The sequence below is a fragment of the Antechinus flavipes genome, chromosome 1, assembly GCF_016432865.1.
Source record: "Antechinus flavipes isolate AdamAnt ecotype Samford, QLD, Australia chromosome 1, AdamAnt_v2, whole genome shotgun sequence".
In the NCBI taxonomy this organism is placed as follows: domain Eukaryota; kingdom Metazoa; phylum Chordata; class Mammalia; order Dasyuromorphia; family Dasyuridae; genus Antechinus; species Antechinus flavipes.
The window spans coordinates 493796710-493818977 of record NC_067398.1 but is presented as its reverse complement, the minus strand read 5'-3'; the positions used below and the strand labels follow the sequence as shown (position 1 = coordinate 493818977).

Sequence of the window (22268 nt, the reverse complement as noted above, 5' to 3'; positions counted from 1 at the left end):
AACTTATGAGATCAGCTTCAGACAATGCTCATTCCCCCTCTCCTTCCCGCTTTCCCTGGATTATAGTATGTTTTTTATACTTCTTCATGTAACCTAATTGTCCCATTATACCTCCCTTTTCCTTTTTTTTTTTTCAGTACAGATCTTTTCTACTCCTTAATGTCTTTTTCTTTGATATCATCACATTAGTTCATATCCACATCCTCAGTTCATGTGATGCCCCCCTCTGTCTGTCCCAGTGACAGATACACTTCTCAAGGTTTACAGGTATTGTTTTCCTATCTAGTAATGTAAACAGTTTAACCTTTAAATAATATATATTTCCCCCTCTTTACCTTTATATGCTTCTCGTGAATCCTGTGTTTGTAGATTAAATTTTCTGTATAGTTCTATTTTTTTTCCAATAGAAATGCTTGAAAGTCTTTTACTTCATTGAAGATCCATTACCTCCTCTAAAAGATGATGCTGAGTCTTACTGGGTAGTTAATTCGTGGTTGTAATCCTGGATCCTTTGCTTTCCAGAATATGGTATTTCAGGTCCTATGATTCTTTATAATAAAAGCTGCCCAATTCTGGGTGATCCTGACTGTTACTCCTTAATATTTGAATTGTTTTTGTCCGGAAGCTTGCAGTATTTTTTCCTTGAGATTGTAGTTCTGGAGTTTCACAACAATGTTCCTTGGGGTTTTCTTTGTAGGATTTCTTTCCAAAAGTGATTGACAGATTCTTTCAATGAGTAGTTACCCTTCTATTTCTAGAAAGTTGGGGTAGTTTTCTTTAATGATTGCTTTAAAAATGTTATCCAGACTCTTTTTTTGATCATGGCCCAGGTAGGCCAATAATTTTGAAATTGTTTCTTCAGAATCTATTTTCCAATTTGGCCATTTTCCAATGTGGTTATTTAATATTTTATTTCATTTTTTTCATTGTTTTTAATTTGCTTGACTGATTCTTGCTGTCTCACAGAATCATTAACTTGACTCTCCCTGTTCTGGTTTTTAATGTGTGATTTTCTTCAGTTATCTCTTATATCTCTTTTTCCATTTGGTTAATTTTGCTTAATTTTTTACAATTTAAATTTTACTAGAGAAATTTTTACATGATTATTACAATTCTCAGAGAGTCCTCTGAGTGTATGCATTTCACAGGGAATATGCTAAAACCAGTAATTGTAGTACTTTCTTTGAAAACCTTGTTAACATAAAAGGTCCTTGTTATGTTTGTTGTCTAAATTAAAATCCTTGTACACTTGTTTGATAGTAATCATGAATCCCTGCAATAGTTAATTTTAGCATAAATCCTTAAGTGATAGCTTTTTCAAACTAGAGTGCAACTATACAACCATTCTATCATCTATCTATTCCCAAGAGAGATTAGTCTACATGAAATACATAGGGTGCTATGTTTTGTATGGTGATTTTTCAAAAAGAAACACAACCCTGCTACAAAGTAGAAAATAAGTATAAGGGAAATTATAAGTCTACAAAGTACAAGCATCTTATCCAGTTATATTATTAAAAAATGAGAAATAGATATTTTCTATCAATCATCACTGAAATTTTTAATTGTTTGCCAAATATTCAGTTATTAGGATTATCTAAATATCACTTAAATTATAAAATGGGTATAGATGATTCTATAAAATAATGAGCACAAGTTACATATCATCAACCCCTGTCATCCAGTAATGGCCTCCAAACTTCATCAGCATGAGTTAATTCTAGTTTTTAAGGAGTTGTTTTCTTCAGAAAAAATTTTTCTTTTCTTTCCCAAGCTGTTAACTCTCTCATGCATAGCTCTCATTTCTTTTGTCATTTTTTCTTCTATCTCTCTTATTTGCCTTTTAAAGTCTTTTATAAGCATTTCTAAGAAGCATCTTTGGGCTTGAGACTAATTCATATTACTCTTAGACAATTTTTCTGTAGACATTTTGTCCTCTTTTGAGTTGATGTTTTGGTCTGCCCTGTCACCATAGTAGCTTTCTATGGTCAAGGTTATTTTCTGCTTCTTGCTCATTTTCTTTTCTTTTCTTTTTTTGTTTCCTTTTCTTTTTACTTTTAGGGTTGAGCTTTGCTCCTAGGGTAAAAGGGGTGCTGTCCCAAGTTTCCTGTGTAGCTCTGAGCCTTGGCTTTGAGCACAGGGTCCCTTGTGTTTGTAGGGCATAGCTTTGCTTGCTTTCTTCAGGAAACAGCCTGGTTTCCCAGAGTTTGACTTCTGAGCTGGCATTGGAAGCTGCCTCATTGATTTGCTCCTCTACTGAAGGTCCCAGTTGCTGATTCACTTGTGATTAAGATCCTTTCACCAGTTTTCCCATAGTCTATCTGAGTTGGACTGCATACCCTTTTCACCCCATTGAGACTGATTTTTTTTGAAGTTTTTCCAGTCTATTTTGAGCTAAAGAGTAGTTTCATTCTATCAGACTCTGTTCAGAGGCTTGGTTTTATATAGTTTTGAGGAAAACTAAGAGAGAGCTTGAGTAGCTTCCTGGCTTTATGCTATCATCTTGGCTCTACCTCCAGAAGTTTCTCAGAATTTATTTTTATAAAACTTTGTATTCAAAATTTTTTGCCCTTTCCTCCTTACTTTTCCCCTCTCCAAAATAGCAAGCAATCTTATATAGATTAAATATATGTGATTCTTTTAAACATATTTTCATGTTGTGTAAGAAAAATCAGATCAAAAGGCAAAAAAATCACAAGAAAGAAAAAGAAAAACAAACAAACAAAAATATAAAATTACCATGCCTCAATCCACATTCAGTCTCTCTAGTTCTCTCTCTGGATGTGGATGGCATTTTCCATCCCAAATCTATTAGAATTGTCTTGAATCACCACATTATTGAGAACAGCTAAGTCCATTAAAGTTGATCATCACATAATCTTGCTATTGCAGTGTACAATGTTCTCCTGGTTTTCCTCACTTCACTCAGCATCAGTTCAAGTAAATCTTTCTAGGCTTTTCTGAAATTAGTTAAATCAACTTATGACTGGTGAAGGCTGTGATATTCTTTGTTTTCTTCAAGAGCAACCAGCCTATTCAACTGGATCCACCATGACTGCTCCATTGAAGGCCTCCTTTTCTAAGCCTGCTTGCTCTTTTGGGAGTTAAGTGCAACTGCTCAGGTGCTCCGCAGGGTACTCTTCTAGGAATGCTCCTTTTCTAGGCTGCTGACAAAAGTAGGATCCCTGAACCTAGGATATGTAGACCTTTTTTTTTTATTTCTTTTTTTTTATAAATTAAAAAAAATTATATAGCTTTTAATTTACAAGATATATGGATGGGTAATTTTTCAGCATTGACAGTTGCAAAACCTTTTGTTCCAGCTTTTCATCTCCTTCCTTCTCCCCCTCCCCCAGATGGCAGGTTGACCAATACATCTGAAATATGTTAAAGTATAAGTCAAATACAATAAATGTATACATGTCCATACAGTTATTTTGCTGTACAAAAAGAATCGGATTTTGAAATAGTGTACAATTATCCTATGAAGGAAATAAAAAATGTAGGTGGACAAAAATAGAGGGATTGGGAATTCTATATAGTGGTTCATAGTCATTTCCCAGAGTTCTTTCACTGGGTGAATCTGATTCAATTCATTACTGCTCTATTGGAACTGATTTGGTTCATCTCATTGTTGAAGAGGGCCACGTCCATCAGAATTGATCATCATATAGTATTGTTGTTGAAGTATATAATAATCTCCTGGTTCTGCTCATTTCACTCAGCATCAGTTCATATAAGTCATTCCAGGCATTTCTGAAATCATCTTGCTTACAGAGCAATAATATTCCATAATATTCATGTGCTGCAATTTCTTCAGCCATTCTCCAATTGATGAGCATCCACTCAGTTTCCAGTTTCTGGCCACTACAAAGAGGGCTGCCATAAACATTCATGCACATACATACCCTTTCCCTTCTTTTGGGATATAAGCCTAGTAGTAACACTGCTGGATCAAAGGGTATACACAATTTGATAACTTTTTGAGCATAGTTCCAAATCGCTCTCCAGAATAGTTGGATGTATTCACAATTCCACCAACAATGTATCAGTGTCCCAGTTTCCCACATCCCCTCCAACATTCCACATTATCTTTCCCTGTCATTCTAGCCAGATGTGTAATGGTATCTCAGAGCTGTCTTAATTTGCATTTCTTTGATTAATAATAATAATAATTAATAATAATCATATGACTAGAAATAGTTTCAATTTCTTCATCTGAGAATTGTCTGTTCATATCTTTATACCATTTGTCAATTGGAGAATGGCTTGATTTCTTATAAATTAGAGTCAATTCTCTATATATTTTGGAAATGAGGCCTTTATCAGAATCTTTGACTGAGAAAATGTTTTCCCAGTTTATTGCATCCCTTCTTATTTTGTCTGCATTAGTTTTGTTTGTACAAAAACTTTATAGGTAGACCTTTTTCAGGTCTTCTTTCATGGCTGAGTTCTGAGGGATTTGCACCTGTCAAGAAGTAGATAGCAGAATATGGAAAATCTATCTTCTTCCTACTGGCTATTTTGCTCAGCAAAGGTAAAAAAAATCATTCTTTCTATAGTTAATTCTTCTGAGCATTAGGTGAAAATAGTTTTGAAGTCTCTTCCTAGATCCAATAGATCTATCCTAAGATCATATCTCAAAGATGAGCTTTTCCCTGAGACTTAAGTTCAGCTCAGTTGTCTTAGTGACATCATCGTGGGTGAGATGATTCACTTCTATTTCATGGTAATAAGTGATTATGATAATTTTTGATTCTTGGTTTTATTATATTAATTTTTATTATGAAGGTGGTCAGGATTGTTTTTCCTAGTTAGGAAGTTTTTTAGTTGAGTAAACTTGTCTCATGGGATGTGAAAATTTCTTAAGGCCTCAAACATTACTCAGATAAAAAGGAAAAAAAAAAGGAGTCAAAATTTCCCAGTAATTCAACTTATCTTATTTGAGGAAGGAATTCTACTCAAACTGACTTGTGTAGACATGTAAATCTTTCCCTCTTACTCAGTCCTTTGTGAACTCTGTAAATGTTGTTTAATCTATAATCTGACTTAGTTTTCGAATAAGGTCTGTCTATCTAGGTTTTTTCCCCTAAGGGATTGTATAAGATTATGATCCTGTTTAACTTAATTTCTTTAACTTTTATGATATTGAAGGAAGCATGAAATCATAAGTGTGTCTAAAAATGAAAAAGAAAGCAATCTTATGGTCTAAGATTATGCATATATAAAATAATTTTTTCTTTATCTCTTTGACATAGTTTTAAGAAATTCCAATCTGAATTCAGGGTTATTATTTTTTTTTAATTCTGAACTGTTTTTAAGCATAACAAAAATTACATTTTATCTCTATAATTTTTGCATTTTGGCAGATTAGTCTGGCAGATTAGTTCAGCAATAGCTATTTTTTACATAGCAAAACCCAAATTCAAATTTCTGGCATCTATAGCATACATTTACATAATTATTTCTGTCTCATAATTATCATATATTTCTAGGAATTTCACCCTCATATAAGTCATATGCAAATTAGTCATTAGGAAACAGGACTCAAGAAATGTTTACTATAAGTTCCTTTGTGAGGTTTCTTTTTCAGGGTTTCATAATTGCCTCTTTCTTTCTGATCCTTTACAGTTTATTATAATGTCCATCTGAAAGGAATGTCTTCTTTCAATAATAACAGGAGTAATAAGAGCTGACATTATTAACAACAGCTTCTTAATATTTAAGTAAGAATTTGGGTATGTTTTCTCCTTTCATTCTCACAATTCTGTGAAGTAAATAACACAAATATTATTCCAGTTTTACAGATGATCTTTCTAATCTAATTTAATCTAAAGATTTTTTAATTATAGGTTGAGAGGATACCATTTCAATGTTTCTGTATATCAGAACATTTTAAGTCCTGAGCAGAAAGATATTAGTTATATGTGGAAGTAACTTTACTCAAGTTTTTGAAATTCTGATCAAATGAGTTACTATATGTAAAGTTTTTTGCAAATCCTTGAGTAATGTATAAATGCTTGCTAACCCTTAGAGAGCTGTGTATATGCTAATGAGGATGATGAATCAAATCTCGAGGCTGTCAGAAAGAAAAGATTAGGGAAAGTTTGAGTGTTATAATAAATAGAAGTTTATTGTCAGCATCTCACTCTTGTGGGGGGAGACTACCTGTTGCCCCCAGACTTTCTCAGTACAAGTATGATAAATGCACACTAAATCCTTCTTATTTCAATCACATTTTGATTACAAGTTTCCTTGTCTCAATGGTTACCAACTAATTTTTATTTGTTAAGAACAAATGGGATATTCACTTACAGAAGTAATTTCTTGAGAGACATATTAGATTTTTAGCATATGCTCTCTCTATTTTTAAGAGGATCAGAGGGCAGTTTATTTAAGCATCCACTTTCCAATTCCAATCACTAACCTTGTCCCTGTGGCTAGATCTTTCTCAAAATAATTATGAGATAGTGGTTGACAATTGATAGGTTTTTTCTGAAGTTTTATGGAAAAGATAGTACCTGAACTGAATCTTAAAAAAGTATTTCAACTGATGAAGACAAAAAGAGGATTAAGAAAAAGGGAGTGTTTCCAAAAGAGCACAGTGTGTGACTTATTTATTCATGCTAAACACAAGCAAACTGTCGATTTGCCTCTGTTTCCCTATCTGTGATACAGGATTAATGCTTTTATTACATATATCTTCTGAGCTGTGAGGAAAGTACTTTGTAAACCTTAAATGCAGATAAAAAATAACATTTTTAAGAGCAGAACTTGGTGAGAGTGAAGGTTAGAAAAAGTGGGGTCAGTCCTTCTTCCATTGGGAGAATGTTGCATTGCTCCTATTCTTACTAAACTATTTCATGCCTTCTTTGAACTTATTGCATCCCCTTCCAAACTAGTATAGTAGAATCTTCAATGGGAATTTATGAGTTAGGATTTAGGAAGATGCTAACTCAGAGGATGCTAACGCAGAATACCTTAAATCTGGCATAACTTCTCATGAGCCTAATTCTGGTGAGCAAACTTGCTCTTTTAATTTCTTAATAACATTCCCTTCCTATTCTTGGGCTATTCTGTTGACCCTACAGAAGATCCTGTCTTAGGGCCTGGTAAGCTGCCTGCTTCTGCTTTCTAGAAGCTTAAACTAGTCCTTTTAAACTAGTCTAAAGACTGCACCTGACTTGCTCAGTTTTCTCTGATGGCTGTAAGTCCTCAAACCTTACATCTGTTTCAATGATAGAACAGCTAACTTAGAACAGATTGTGACTTGCTATATCTATTTAACTATTCCTCCTGAGTATATATAACTTCTGTTATAATTCCTTTCCCTGGGTTTCCCTGTCTAAAAAGAATTTTTTTTTGCTCTGAATTGCAAATCTTCGACCCTCAATAACACACTTCAATTTCTTTATTAATCATTTAGTTGGTCTGACTTTTTCTTTAGGTTGACAGTAAAAACCAAGAGCATATGATGGAGGATCATATGTAACAACAAGTAGCCCAACAGAGCTGTATTGTAAGGAAATAACGTTTGATACTGGAGAGTAACAAGGTGACAAGTTGTGAAAGGTTTTAAATGCCACTGAAGTTTGGATTTTGATACTGGAGTTCACTGGATTTTATTAAGTAAAAGCATGATACTACTCTTAAGTGTGCTTTAGAAAAACTACTTATGATTTGCAAATGTTGGATAACTAAAACAAAAAAAAAGAATGTTCCTTTTTTCCCTCTGAAATTATATATAGAAAGGCTATGACCTTTCCTGGGCAGATTGCAAGGAAATGGGTCTGAGTTAGCAGCTAAGATTTCATAGGGGAAGTTCCTAGGTAGCAGAAATGTTAAAAAGAGAAGTCTCTACCTTATAGAGCAGATAGACTTAAGAGATTCTGGGTAGTGATATTTCATTACTCAGAAAGGGGGTTAGAGCATAAAGATTTTTTTTTTAAAGCATAATAAAAGCATTGTTCTGGTACCATGGCTGTTGCCCAGCACAAGGAGTGGGTATCTCTTCAGACTTGATGATTTCAATCATACCATCAATGATTTCATGGGGAGAAAATAAAATTAAACTTATGCTTATAATTGAAATTATACAAGAAAGGGGCTTGTCACTCAACTAAACCAGAACTTAACTAGTACCATAACTATCAACTGGTTCTGTTCTTTGTATTGAAAACCACATCTATTTTATAATCTTGTTTGTGCTTAATCATTTGTACTGTCTGTGCTCCTGGGTTTAGTGTGCTTCTCCAAGCCTCTTAGAATCTTGTAAATCCAATGATCAAATGAGAAAATATTTGTAAAGTGCTTAGCCCAGTCCCTGGCACTGACTATATAAATGTTAATTATATCATCAAAAATCATTATTCACCATCATCATTATTATGTCTAGAATGGACATAATCTATCTAGATTATCTAGATATCTAGCTCTAGAGCAGAAAGGAATTAGATAATATTTTGGGAGTCTCATTCTTCTTTGTGAGTCCCCAAGGGAAAATCTTTCCATTGAATAGCCTAGAAGAGTGATCACAATACAATTTCATTTAACAAAAAACTCCTTAATTTCCAATATGTTTCCCATACAATTGCCTCAAAGGGGAAAAGTTATGTTTGGAAAAAAGAAAAATCCACAAATAATTCATAGTAACTCCAAGTTCAGAAGATCCTAAGAGAAATATTTTAAAAAAATAGAATCTCTGATAGAGTCCTTTGTCTAAGAGAGTAATTCGTGGGGAATACAGACTTGTAGAACCATATCATCATTGCTTTATTTTATTTCTAATGATATTTGATCATATTCATTTTTCTTTCATCACTATATTTGGGACTCAGGATACCTGGGGCAGCATCATGTTCTTTCCTAATGAAAGATAGATTTCTATATTGTATCTCTCTTTCTTTTGCTTTTTTTTTGATAACTCACTAGGGAAATGTGACTCCACAGTCAGGTTGACCTATGTCTCAATGAGGTTTAATGGTTCTCTCAATTCTCCTGGGAAAAAGATGATTTATTATGCTCCTGGCCTGTACCCCAATGCCTATTTTGCTAGGCTATCTCAACTGGTTCTTAATTTATTCCAAGAAGTACTGGGACTTATGCCAAACAAATTATACCAAAAGTCCTCTGAACAAAGTGTATAGTTTAATAGAAAAATGTGCTCTTTTTTCCTTCTTCTTCACTAAAATCAAGGCAGGATTATATAATTTATAGATAATTTGTGAGCCATCAATGAACAAGCATAAACACCTATTTTAAAAACAAGAGGCTCTACCCTTATGGAGCTTACATTCTATAAGTAGAAGCAACTTGTACAAATACAAGTATTTACAAAATATATACCTTGAAATACAAGATAAATGATGAGTGGGAAGGTGAAGAGAGATTGCATTCCAGGAGAGTGCCTATGTAATTTAATATATGAAGAACACGAAGAAGGCTCGTATGGCTGAATAAAACTAAATAATCAATAAAAAATATTTAGGGAAAGAAACCTAAGTTTTAAGTCAAAATTTTATTGCTATCAGTAAAAACATCACATTGGGAGTAACTACAGGGGAAGTGTGGGCAATACTTTTAAAAATGTACAGATGAAAACATCTGGCTATTTCTAAACAGCACATTTTCAAATTCATCTGAGAGGAAATTGTTACCACAAGTTTTCTGCACCAGGAACCAGGAAACATTGTGAAATAAGTACTAGATTTTTTTTCAAAAGAACTTCACTTAGTTTCAGGGACCATATTTTTAAAGTGCCCTGTTGGGAAATTTATTTATCAGAACTGACTTAATTTGAGTAATTGAATACATGAATTTCTTCATCATTTGATATTATTAGAAATACAGCAATGTCCAATAGTACCCAGCCATTTATTACAGAAACTATGATAATCCTGTCAGTTCTGAAGATTTTTCTGGCTTTTTCTATAGTGCTAGGAAATGGACTGATTATTATGGCATTTGTGGTGGACAAAAACCTTAGACTTCGAAATAACTTTTTTTTCCTTAATCTGGCCATTGCTGATTTTTTTGTGGGTAAGTTGTTTGATATATATACTTACCTAGGAAGATATCTATGTTGATAATAATTTATTTCTTAAAGATACATAATGCTATTTTAAGGAATAGGGAAAGGTTAAAATAAGAAGTTGGATTGTGGTAAGGTTTAAGAAATGCCAAATAGAGCTCTGGAAAAGATAAATGTTTTTTTAAAGTAACATAAAGGGTGATTTTTTTGTGAGAGAGTTTATTTTTACTTGTGTAGAATAAAAATAACTTTTTGAATATAACTAATAGTTATATGTTCTTAGAGTTTTCCCTCCTGTATTTAGATTTATATGAATTCTTTTGTAAAAAAAAGAAAAAAATTTTATCTTAACTTCATAAAATAATAACATTAGAAGTGATAGTTAAAGCTAACCAAAATAATCAATATTTTTGAATATTTTAGTTAGTAATCAATTATTGATCTATATATCTATATACACATATATGTGTATATAAAATATATATACACAGATACACATATACATATATATGTATATATAAATTTAAAGCATTACATATCCTCTTACTTTAAGACTCAGCTTAAGATACTACCTCCTCTGTAAAGTCTTTTATAATTCCTCTAGAAAAAGATATTTTCTTCTTTCTTGTTTTCTTTTTTCCCCTCAATAGTATTTTATTTTTCTAAATACATATAAAGACAGTTTTTAACATTCACTTTTGTAAAATTTTGTGTTCCAAATTTTTCTCTTTCCCTCTCTTCTCCCTAAGACAGCAAGCAATCTAATATCCTCCTTAAGGTTTCATAGGATACTGTCTAGACCTCTCTTTTGCTTGTCACATTCTATCTTATGATATACTTATTGTTTTAGGCATTGTATTCATCTTATTCTTGAGGTTAAACATTATTTTTCATACTTATAACTTAAATATTCGCCCATAGTGTGTACTTGATAGGTGTTTTTTGATTTGAATGGAATGTAGATAATACTATAGCTGATTTTTACTGTAGTTTAAACTCTTGAGTTTTGAGAAGCAGTGAAGCAAAATGGAAAGAGTTTTGGCTTTGGGGTCAGGAGATCTGGTTTTGAATCCTACTTCAGATATATATTTACTTGTGTGACTAGGGGAACATCATGAAATCTATTGATGCATCAGTTTCTTCTGTAAAAATGAAGATAATATTATCTCTATCAAGAAAAATAGAAAAGAGTTGTTTTCCTTTTTTGTTGTCATTATCATCATAAAGGAACCTTAGATCTCACATTTTGTTTATAGTTGAAGAGTTGATTTCTGAAATGTTTGAGTAATTTGATTAAAGACACACAGCTTGTTAATTTTGCTTTGCTGGTCTGGGAAGGAATTTCAGTATCTTTAGTCTATCAGAACTTTAGTTTCATAACATAAAAATGAAGATAGTCAAAATCATATTATCTGTTACACAGGGACCAACATAGATATTTTAAAACAGTGGTTAAAAATTTCGACATATATATGAAAACAATTCTTAAATGTTTTCTATGAATAGAGCATTACCAAAAGCTTGAAGACATTTGACTTTACAGATTTCTAAGGGATTTAGCTCTGGAAGTGATTAGTGATAATCCACTGCCTCCCACTTCTATCATCTCACAATTAAATACAAACTTCTTTGCTTCACTTTTTACAATCTGGTTTCAACTTATCTTTTCAGACTTGTAGAACATTATGCCTCTTCATGTAGTCTGTGATCCACCCAAACTGTCCATTCTGTTTTCTCTTATTCTGACATTTCATTTCCCATGTCTGTATTGGAACAGGTTCTCCTCTAAGCTTAGAATGCATTCTTTTTCTTTTCTACCTCTTTCCTTTAAAGTTTCCAGTCTCTATTTGCTTCATTTTCCTTAACTGTAAAATAGAAATAATGATAGTACCCACCCCCCAGAATTTTTGTGAAAATCAAATGAGATAATATTTGGAAAGTGTTTAATATAGTGCTAGGACATAGTATGTGCTTTTTAACTACTTGTTTCCTTCCTTAATAAATGCTTATTGATTGACTAACAAACCATGTAACTTTATTATTATAAACATCTATACACTTTGGAGTCAGACCAAGTTGTATACTTTTTGTGTTAATTCATGTGTTGCTCTGTTTTCCTTTTCACAGGTTCAATCTGTATTCCTTTATATATTCCTTATGAAATGAAAAATAAATGGATTTTTGGAAGGGAGCTCTGCTTATTTTGGCTGGTTATTGACTATCTTTTGTGTACAGCGTCAGTGTACAGCATTGTCCTCATCAGCTATGACCGGTATCAATTAGTCTGCAATGCTGTAAGTAGAATATATGCATTTGACTATATCTCCCCATCTTTAACTTAAAATGTAAATCCAAATTTGGAACCTTAAAACAAGGTGGGGGGGAACCTAATTTAAAAAAAAAGCTTAACTTTTGCTTATTTGGTAAATAGTAGAGAAAAAACCCTTTTCTTCTGTGGTCTGTGATAAAATTTCCATATTCCTTTGATAGGAATTACAGCTATTACTTTGATTTAAAAAAATCAGTAGTATTTTATTTTTTTCAATTACAGGTAAAGATAGTTTTCAACATTCATTTTGTTCCATTTTTTTTCTCCCTCCCTTCCTTACTTCCCTCTTCTCCAAGGTAGCAAACAAATCTGATATAAGGTTATACATGTATAATCATTTAACATATTTCTATAGTAGTCATGTTGTGAAAGAAAAATCAGAATAAAATAGAAAAAAAACATGAAAAAAGAAAAAGCAAACCAAAAAAAGGTGAAAACAGTATGCTTGGATCCACATTCAATCTCCCTCATTCTCTTTCTGGATATAGATGGTATTTTCCATGCCAAATCTATTAGAATTATCTTGGATCAATATCTATTACTTTGATCTGTGTGTTTTAAAAACTTTCTGATACAAAATGATGCAGTATGGAGCTATTGCTCCACTTTCTGGGGGATAACAGGTTTGAAAAGAAAGTGCAGATTATCAAATCTCCATAAATAATCTGCAACACTGGGTGTGTACAGGAAGAGAGATTAAGATAAAGATTTCATAGTCTGATTTTCCAAGTGAGCTGAGAGCTAAAGTTTTCCTTAGACAAAAATAGAAACTTGATTCAGTGATCTGTCCATCAGTCAAAAGAGCTGGCTAGATACAAAGAGATAAGCATCCTCTTCTCAATTCCCTTAGTTGTCCATTATCCCATTTGACCTTATGCATAATGGAAAGGAGATCGCTTCCTAGCATATTGCATCATATCATTACAAGGGCTAAGCAGAGCAATTAAAAAACTAAACACAGTTTAGTATGACCATCTGGGTATTGTTACCATCTTCATAATCGTTAGATTTAATTCAAGAGATATATTAATTAGTGGTGCAGGAAGCAGAAGGCAAAAAACCCCCCACTGAAATAGGAACTTGTGGTCAGCATCATATACATTTTAGTTTAGTCTTAGAATTACTAATTGTCTAGTTTTATTTAGTCCACAGTTTTCACTAGTTTCCTCTTACTAGCCACTTTCATTATGGAGGAAATGATGATATAGATTTCTCCAATTCAATTCAGCAAGAGTTTGCTGAGTATCCACAATATGCCAGGGGGTGGAATATTACAAATAGAGGGCAGTAAATAGCTTAATTTGTCAGGAACATAGAATGCATAATCTGAGATTGGTCTGAGTACATAGGTTGGTGCTAGATTGTGAAAGGTTGTAAATGCCAATCAGTATTTTATCCTGGAGGCTATTAAGATAGTGGGCACTGCCCTGAGCCTTCTAATTCGAGCAGAACTAGGACAACCTGGCACTTTAATTGGTGATGACCAGATTTATAATGTCACTGAAAATTCTTGTGCAGAATATTCGTGTGGTCAGACCTGTATTTTGGGAATATCATTGGCAGGTATGTGGATGATGGATTGAATAGGAAACAGAATAGAAATAAGGAGCCCAATTAGAGGCTATTATAATCGTCCATGTGAGAGGTGATGAATGCTTGACTAAGAAGGTAGCCAGCTGAGTAGAGAGAAGGGGTCAAATAGAGAACATTTTATTGAGGTGGAATGATCAGGACTTGGTACTGATGAGATATGGGCATGTGTGTGGGGACAAGGGACAGTGAAGAGCTGATGGTAACTTGGTTGTGCCTTTGACAGAAATAAAGATAATGGACTTTATGTTTAGATTGCCTTTTTTCTTAGTAGTGAAAATACTCAGGACTTTATTAGTTTTCAAAGTATATTTATGTCTTATCAGCTGGACTGGTTTTCAAGGTAGAGAGATAGAACACCACACTACATTGATCTATGAGATTTATTAAGAATATACAAATTTATGGAGTGAATAAATGACATGAAGGATGCATTTGTCCTGTCATCTGGACTCTTGATATTCTTTCTGGCTTAGAGAGACAATGCAACATGTACAAGTATCCCAAGTAAGTTGTCCAAGTAAGGGCACCTACCTCAGAATTATTGTGATGATTAAATGAGATAATGTGAAATTCTTAGTACAGTGTTTAGCACATAGTATGTACTTAAAAATACCTGTTTCTTTCTTTCTTTCCATTCCATATATCTAAACAACTTTGCCCAGAACTCCATTTACAATTTCATTAGGCTAAAGGGGATGGGATGGTGAGGGGTTAAGGTCTATGTGAATTTTATACTATGGTAGACAGAAGGGGGTGCAAATTTTTACAAATGTACCAATTTCAGGTAAACAGACCCTAACTACTTTACAATACACCAGTCATGAGCTGCCACCTAAGGATAAGCCCAGGGGTGGCTATAGTTTCTTTTTCCAGAGGCTATACTTAATGGACTCATCAATCATTTTAGTTATTTTTTATATGCCTCTTCTTCTCTGAGAGATGAAGCTAAGTCTACTAAGCTTTTACCCCCCACCAATAAAGGCTTTTGGTACATAGAGCCTTCAGATTTTGAAAAGATCCTTATGAAGTAGGTCAGCACAGTTGATATAATATCTATTGAATTTTGTGATCCATGTCTTTGAATTTATAGGACTCATATGTTTTCTTAGACCCTACATCTCTTATCTATAAGTAAAGCTGAATGACAGATTTCTTCCTGACAGTAATTTGTTCGATTTCTTTTAGATATCATATCGAACTAAACAGACATCGATCTCAATGACAATCACTTATATGGGAGCAGCATGGGTACTGGCATTCTTAGTACATGGTCCAGCAATCCTAAATGGGAAGAAAGAGGAGGATGATACAGAATGCAGACACCAACTTATTTTTTCTGCTTATTACATCATCATCACTTCCATCTTGGAGTTCTTGATCCCAACCATCCTGGTGACCTATTTCAATTGTTGCATTTATTGGAACCTACAGAGACGCAGTAGTAGAGTCAAAAACAACTCTATTTCCATCCCTAACACCCCTTCTCCAGTGAAAGGTGACTCAGTGACTTGTGCATTCATTTCAAAAATGTGTCTTCCTAAATTGGATGAAGAACTTCCTTCTTCAATGAAAAAAATGAGAAAGAAAAGCCTTTTTGCTTCTTTAAAAACTCAAGGAGAGGATGAAACAACTTCTGTTGAATTGTCCTCTTTATCCCACTCAAATTCTGTGTCTGTTGACTTCACTGCTCAGCAACATAAATTTCTTAGAGATAGGAAAGTAGCCAAGTCACTTGCTATTATTTTGGGGGCTTTTGTTTTTTGCTGGGCTCCCTATATTTTGTTCACAATTATTCGTTCAATTTCCCAGAATGATGTAGATGATCCTTGGTATACTTTTACATTTTGGCTTCAATGGTTTAATTCCTTTCTCAACCCTTTTCTGTATCCTTTGTGCCACAAAAGGTTTCGGAATGCTTTCATGAAAATATTTTGTAAGAAAAAGCTAACTGCTTCATTACAGTCATCACTTTCTTCTTAAGTACAATGCAGGAAAATCAGTATTTCACTTACTTTATGTGAGTTTGTTTCAGCTCACATTTATCCCTTACATGCTCTCCCTGCCTCTCTCCTCCCCTTTTCCCAAGGAGGAAAGGGAAATCATCATCACTTCTGGATAATTATCTGGAATAACTCTGAATAATCCTGGAAATAAAGGAGAATGAGAGACAGTATGGTATAACTTTCAGGAGATCTGATGTTGCTGTTAGTCATTGAGGTTTCTCTGGATCCTGGATGTTTTAAGTAAAATGAAGGATATGCATCATATGATCTCTGCTGTTCCTTCTAAAGTTCTGTACCCTAATATTTTTTTAAACAAATCAAAATGTATTGTGTCATCATTTGAGAGATGGAAAGAATCTTAAAAGTCATCTGGTCCAATGCCTTCATTTAACAAATGAGGAAACTGAGGTTCAGAGAGATGATGTGTCCAAAGTCAAATAGCTAATAAGTGGCAAAGACATCTCACAAAAATGTAATGTTCATAGGGCTAGGCATACTTTTCAATAAATATGAGGTTTAGCTGAATGAGCTGAATGAACTGAAACCCTAGAATATGACCTTGAGGAAGGTATAATTTATTTGGGTCTGAAATTCTCATTTGAAAAATGATAAGGGGACAAGACCACGTCATATGTTTTGGATTCCTTCTTTTATGTTTGTCTTTTCCTGATCATAGATGAATAAATACTTATCATGAAATGGATGTATACAATCTTGGAAACAACTTTGTGAAATGAAAAGTCTAGAAGTTCTAGACTAGAAGTCTAGAAAACTCTAGAAGGAGTTGGGGAGGAGCCACAGAGGAAGAGTTTTTAGGGATAAAACCCACTGACAAGAAGGAGCTCAAATATCACCAATAGCTGTACTGGGCATTTTTTGGACAGAGCAGAACCAAAGTGGTTGTGATATGGGAGCTACCTGCCAGTAGCTGCTGGAGGTCTAACTCAGACCTGTAGAATGAATCTCTTCATTTGAGAGGATGATGATGATGATGATACAAAGAGACTAAGAAGCAATTGCTGTTCTCTGACCTCTTTCCTCTTCCCTCTTGCCTCCAATTTATTTCATTCCCAACCCACAAGGAACATCTATGTAAGTAAAGACTGCTTTGTAACTCCTTCAAGTGTTATGATTCACAGCTGTGGAAGCTCTCAGACAATTGTCCTGTCCTTCACTTATGCATGATCCTTAACACAAGGTGATGTGTAAAATGCTAAATATCAGTCCTACAAACTGCTTTATTTTCTGATGACAGTTCTGAAGTAGGTATTAAATGAGATTGTGAATAGAGGGAGCTTATCTCTTTTGTCATTAGAGGATAGGTTCTCCAACAGAACCCAGCTACAACCACCAAACTGTACTAGAGATTGCTGAAATTACATATGTTTCTGCATACAATTCTTTATAACAGAACATTAATTTTGATAATATGCACTTTTTTTCAATACAGTAACTATGAAATAACACATAAAATACATTACACAAAATAAAATTGGTAACATGCAAAACATTTTTTCTTGCTTGTAATTCTCTAGACTTTTGTGACTTTTTATGCTAACATCTTAAAAAAAATTGATTTCAAACAATAATCACTTATATAACATGTGAAATCTACAATGACATAAATATAAAAATTTTTAAACCTAAAACATTTTAACCTGAATCTTACTTTTTACTGTATCAGATGGTGGGTGTGAGGGCCTTGTACTACATAACAAATCCTTGATTCAACACCAAACTCAGGGCTGAAAACAATTGCATGCATTCAAAAATTTATTTAACACCTTTATTTGACTCATCATTGACTGCACATTTGGGCTTAGAGTCCAAAGGACTTGCATTATGCTTTGGGGGCATAATTGCAACACAAAACTTTGAAGTTTAAAGGCAAGAAAAAAATGAAAATAGGCAAGGGATGCATGGGGAACTCTTTACTTTAAAATGGCAAGGTGAACAAGACCAGTGAAGCACCTAGTATAATACCTGCTGCTCTACAATCTTGTGTGTTTCCTGCCTCACATTTTTTCTCTATTGCACATAGCTGAAATGAAAACAAAAATGAGATTACTAATAAAATCATGTCAAATGTATCATGCATGTAAGTTAGATGAAAGAATGTTGAGATTGACTATATGTATATAAACATAATTATATATTATATGCCTAATAAATAAAAACAAGTCTTAAGATCAGCATAGATAGATGAGAAACAGATTTACATTACTCATTCAAGTGTGGTTGCTCTGACTACAAGAAAGCATATTCATAACTATAAAGCAATAAGATGGCCTTTTTAAAAAAAAGTCAAGGTTTTTTCTCTAGAGAGTAGGAACATTGTCTTTACAAAATAGTTAAGTGGCAGCTGAGATGATTGCTTCTGCACTATAAATAATTGTACTATATGATAATAAAACTACAGAGGTGAGTGTGTGCCCCAGCAGTGGAGAAAAAAAGGTAATGAGCATCACAGAAAAGTAAGTAGTACCCAATCGTGCGCATCTGTCTTCCTTAATTGCCCGGTTCAGCCTTCCTCAAGAGGTAACTTGACCCCTTTAAAATTCTATCTTAAATCAGATACAGCCAACTCTAATTACCCAAGGGCTGATTAGCTGGTCTGTGTATTAGCTATATCCTTTTCTTAGCTTCTTGCTTTTGCTACCTACCCTAGGTAGGTACATTTATATAGCTTCTTAGCTTTAAAATTCCTCACAGAATCACAGAATCCTCACAGAACTGGAGTCAAAAGGGAACTCAAAGGCCATCTAATTTTTTATTTGTGAAGGACCAGAGAATTAATGAGCTCTTTAACCAACTTGATGAGAGTACACGGTATGAACTTTTGTTTGGAGTCAGGAAAGTGTTTTCCCATGGACAATGTGGCCAAGTACATTGGTGTTTTGTTTGAAGATTACGGATAATTTCCATTTGGATGTTGGTAGTTAGGTTTCTCTCTAAGGTAGATAATTGGTTGAATAGGCCTCTAGAAGATGGATTCTTATCTGAGAAGCCCTCCCCATGATCTATAAAATGAGTTAATTGTTTGACACTTTTGAGAATATCCTTCAGAAGGTAGACCAGTATGTGATAAAATTGATCTGGTTTTGTGGGGAAAGGAAGTTATACCTGAGTATGGTATCTACCCCTAGCTACAAGTAATATATAGTTTGAAGCAGAAAATATGGGAGCACTGAGCTCAAGAGAAGAGATCCTAAAAACCTATTCTCCCAACTCAAGAAACTGTAGCAGCTAGAAATGTGATAGGGTTCCTATAGAAAAGCATATTAGGCAGAAATACCCATGTGTTCTTTGTGACCTGAGAGTTATTCGTGAACTATGTTTCTGACCTTGAACCTCCTATATAGAGAATATAGGATTTTGAATTTCTAGGCAATGAGATCCCAACACACAGCCTTCTAGTCTATATAATCTAGGAGATTTTTAGGGGGGTTACCTAATCAATGACTATACACACAAGTGGTCCAGAATTAAGGCATAGTACTTGTTCGAGAAATAATATCTACATAGTTTCAGAATGTTTTTTTTCTCTGAAAGAAAGAAGATAAAAATCTAAAAATCTAGTTGACCCTCAAAGTTAAAGGAGCATTGAAGAAGACTATGACTTGGGGTGACAAAAAATCTAGATTTTATCATGCCTTACTATTAAATTGAGTGATTTGGACATGTCAAGATGAGCAAGAAGAGAATTGTTTATTTAGTAACTTCCAAACTATGTTTACTTTTCAAGGAGAATCTCATCTACGAGATGGTATAAAATTTTAGAGGAAAGAGAGATTGACCAGAATTTTGAGGTTCATGGACACCTGAAATTCCATTTTGTTCTGAAGGGAATTTATAAGGCATTTGCTTACTTTCTGGGATTCTGTTTATGGGCTGCTGAGGATTCTCTTATTCCTCTGTATTTATTGTGGTAAAACTAAGGCTATATACTACCTGATATGCATTGTTATTTTATGTGCCTGGAAGGAAGTTGTCTGACTCTTTGTGACTCCATTTTTTTTTCAAGGATGCTGGAGTGATTTGCCATTTTCTTCTACAGCTCATTTTCCAGAAGAGGAAACTGAGGCAAACAGGATTAAGTGACTTGCTCAGCATAAATTTCTGAGGCCACATTTGAACTCAGAATTGAATTTGAATCAGTCTTCCTGATTCCAAATCTAGTGCTCTATCTACTGTACCACTTAGCTGTCCTGTGAAAGGTAGAGAATCCTCTCATACTCATTTGGTTGGTTATACCTAGGTTTTATTTTGTAAACATCCTGGTAGTAGTTCTTAGTAAAGACAGTGATAAAAAGAGCAAAAATATCCAATTGAGAGCCAAACTCAAGGCTCAGATTCTGTCTAAGTTGAGTTTTGTGGTTGACCTGGGCCATGAAACAAACTTAAAATTTAAAATCAAGACAGAGGAATAAAAGATACAAAGTACTGGCACCAAAGGTGCTTTCTAATAGAATATACATTTATTGAGAAAAGATAATAATTATAAGTTGGTATTTTTATAGTCTCAGGGACTGTGATATTTGGGGTTCAAATGTAATGACTCTACTACCCATCTTGGCGAAAGGTAGTTAAAATGAGTTTTGCAAACTATTTTTCTTTGGTTTGAAGCCTACTCCCTTGAATGCCCTGAACTGACTTTTCATAGTTGGATATTTTCCCAAGCTTTCTTTGAACTGGTTTTACTTTCCATTGATTCTTTCTGCTATGTAGAGTAATACTACTTATATTATCCATCCTCTGTCTTTGTTAAGATTCTATAGATGAACTTTATATTCTAACTTTATATTTTATTATTGCCTTTGACAGCCACCTTTCTCTGGCAAGTAAATCAGATGCTCACTGATTAAGACATTTTCTCAAAGATGCTTGTAAAAAGATAGAAAAGGTGCAAAAAGGACTGAGAATCAGCTAGATTGCATCAAGTATATTTTGTGTTGGAGATGACACATTGTAAAGACATTGGAGGAATGATATATAAAATATTTGAAGAGGGGGATCATATTAGATAGTTGGGAAAATCTTAGGTTTTATTCTTACTGAAAAAAAATGTGAAAGAAAAAACATCAGTAACTATTACCCCAAATGCTTCTTCTCTTATATGTGAAACTTTTATGAATCATCTATATATAAATATATAAAATGAGGATATCTTTCATGAGAGCATTACTGAGAATATCAAAATACCAAATATTATTCTTTACCATCTCATTATTTGTCCACCATTTTTTGTGGCCTGACAGTATTTGTGCTGAAAAAAATATTTAGGAATTTTAATGGAACACATGTCAGATATGAACCTATAGTGTAGTGTGGAAGGCATGAATTCTAGTGGTTGGACTGCATTAGGAAAGGCATGACTCCTGTAAATATAAAAGTGATTTTATTGCTTCACTGTATACTTTCTCATCAGGCCTCATCTGGAATATTGCATTCAGTTCTGGGTACCACAAAATATTTCTTGAAAAGGACCATTGGTAAGAAAGCTGCTCAGGGTCCTTTCCAACTCTCAATTTTTAAAATTCGGTAATACCACTTTTTGCATAAGAACACACGAGATATGAACCTATCTCTCTTCCTATATGAGAAAGGGAATCAGCTCAATGAGATGAGATTTTTTTTTAGGAGACATCCAACAAGAAATGTTTTTTCTTTCACCAGTGTTTCCCAGACATTCCAGTAGATGTCAGTAATGTCACATGTTTTTTCTTCTATATTCCTTTGCACTATCAATCAACAAATGAATGTGCATATCATTTGAGATATTATTATAAAATGAAACAGTTATAATATACATTAATCAAACCAATAATCAAGTCAAGAACAAGGCAAATATCCAAACCAGCCCTCAAATATGAAATATTTACATCTTAATCATTTAGGGAGAAAAATCTCCCAAAATATTATATTTTAACAAAATATATCAAATTAACAAAATTAAGTGATTTTCTCATTTCCCTTTTCAATTGTAGCCCTAATGTGTTTAGTTTTGTCTTATTTAACATAGCATCACTTCTTTTGTTTCAATTCTAAAAAAAAAAAAACCCTCTAATTTTCATTATTTTCTGTTGATTTAATTCAGAAAGTGAATTCAACAAAAACATGGGGAACAGGAAAAATACTCTATTTTTATTTTTTAATCTATATTTTAAAAAATTAAATCAAAATGAGAAAAAACAAAATAGAAAAAGAAAGAAAAAGGAATATTAAAAAAACCAAACATTGTCATGTATCCAGTAGAGCATCAGGGAAGATTCAAAATATACAATAAATTTCTATTTCAAGAAAGAATATATTA

At 33.5% G+C, this 22268-nt stretch overlaps 1 protein-coding gene across 1 annotated transcript; it reads left to right on the top strand.

The window, feature by feature from the left end:
- Positions 1 to 9750: 9750 nt before the first annotated feature.
- Positions 9751 to 17241, top strand: HRH4 (histamine receptor H4). The gene is made up of 3 exons (XM_052000082.1): positions 9751 to 10038; positions 12158 to 12324; positions 15138 to 17241. The coding sequence occupies exons 1-3, from the start codon at positions 9852 to 9854 to the stop codon at positions 15930 to 15932; spliced, it is 1149 nt and encodes a 382-aa protein (XP_051856042.1). The 5' UTR covers positions 9751 to 9851; the 3' UTR covers positions 15933 to 17241.
- Positions 17242 to 22268: the final 5027 nt, after the last annotated feature.

Bases quoted from the DNA above. Each gene is read 5' to 3' on its own strand.
- HRH4 (XM_052000082.1), top strand. From the start codon at position 9,852: ATGTCCAATAGTACCCAGCCATTTATTACAGAAACTATGATAATCCTG. The intron at 10,039-12,157 runs GTAAGTTGTTTG...TCCTTTTCACAG, and splicing joins CATTGCTGATTTTTTTGTGG to GTTCAATCTGTATTCCTTTA. The intron at 12,325-15,137 runs GTAAGTAGAATA...GATTTCTTTTAG, and splicing joins ATCAATTAGTCTGCAATGCT to ATATCATATCGAACTAAACA.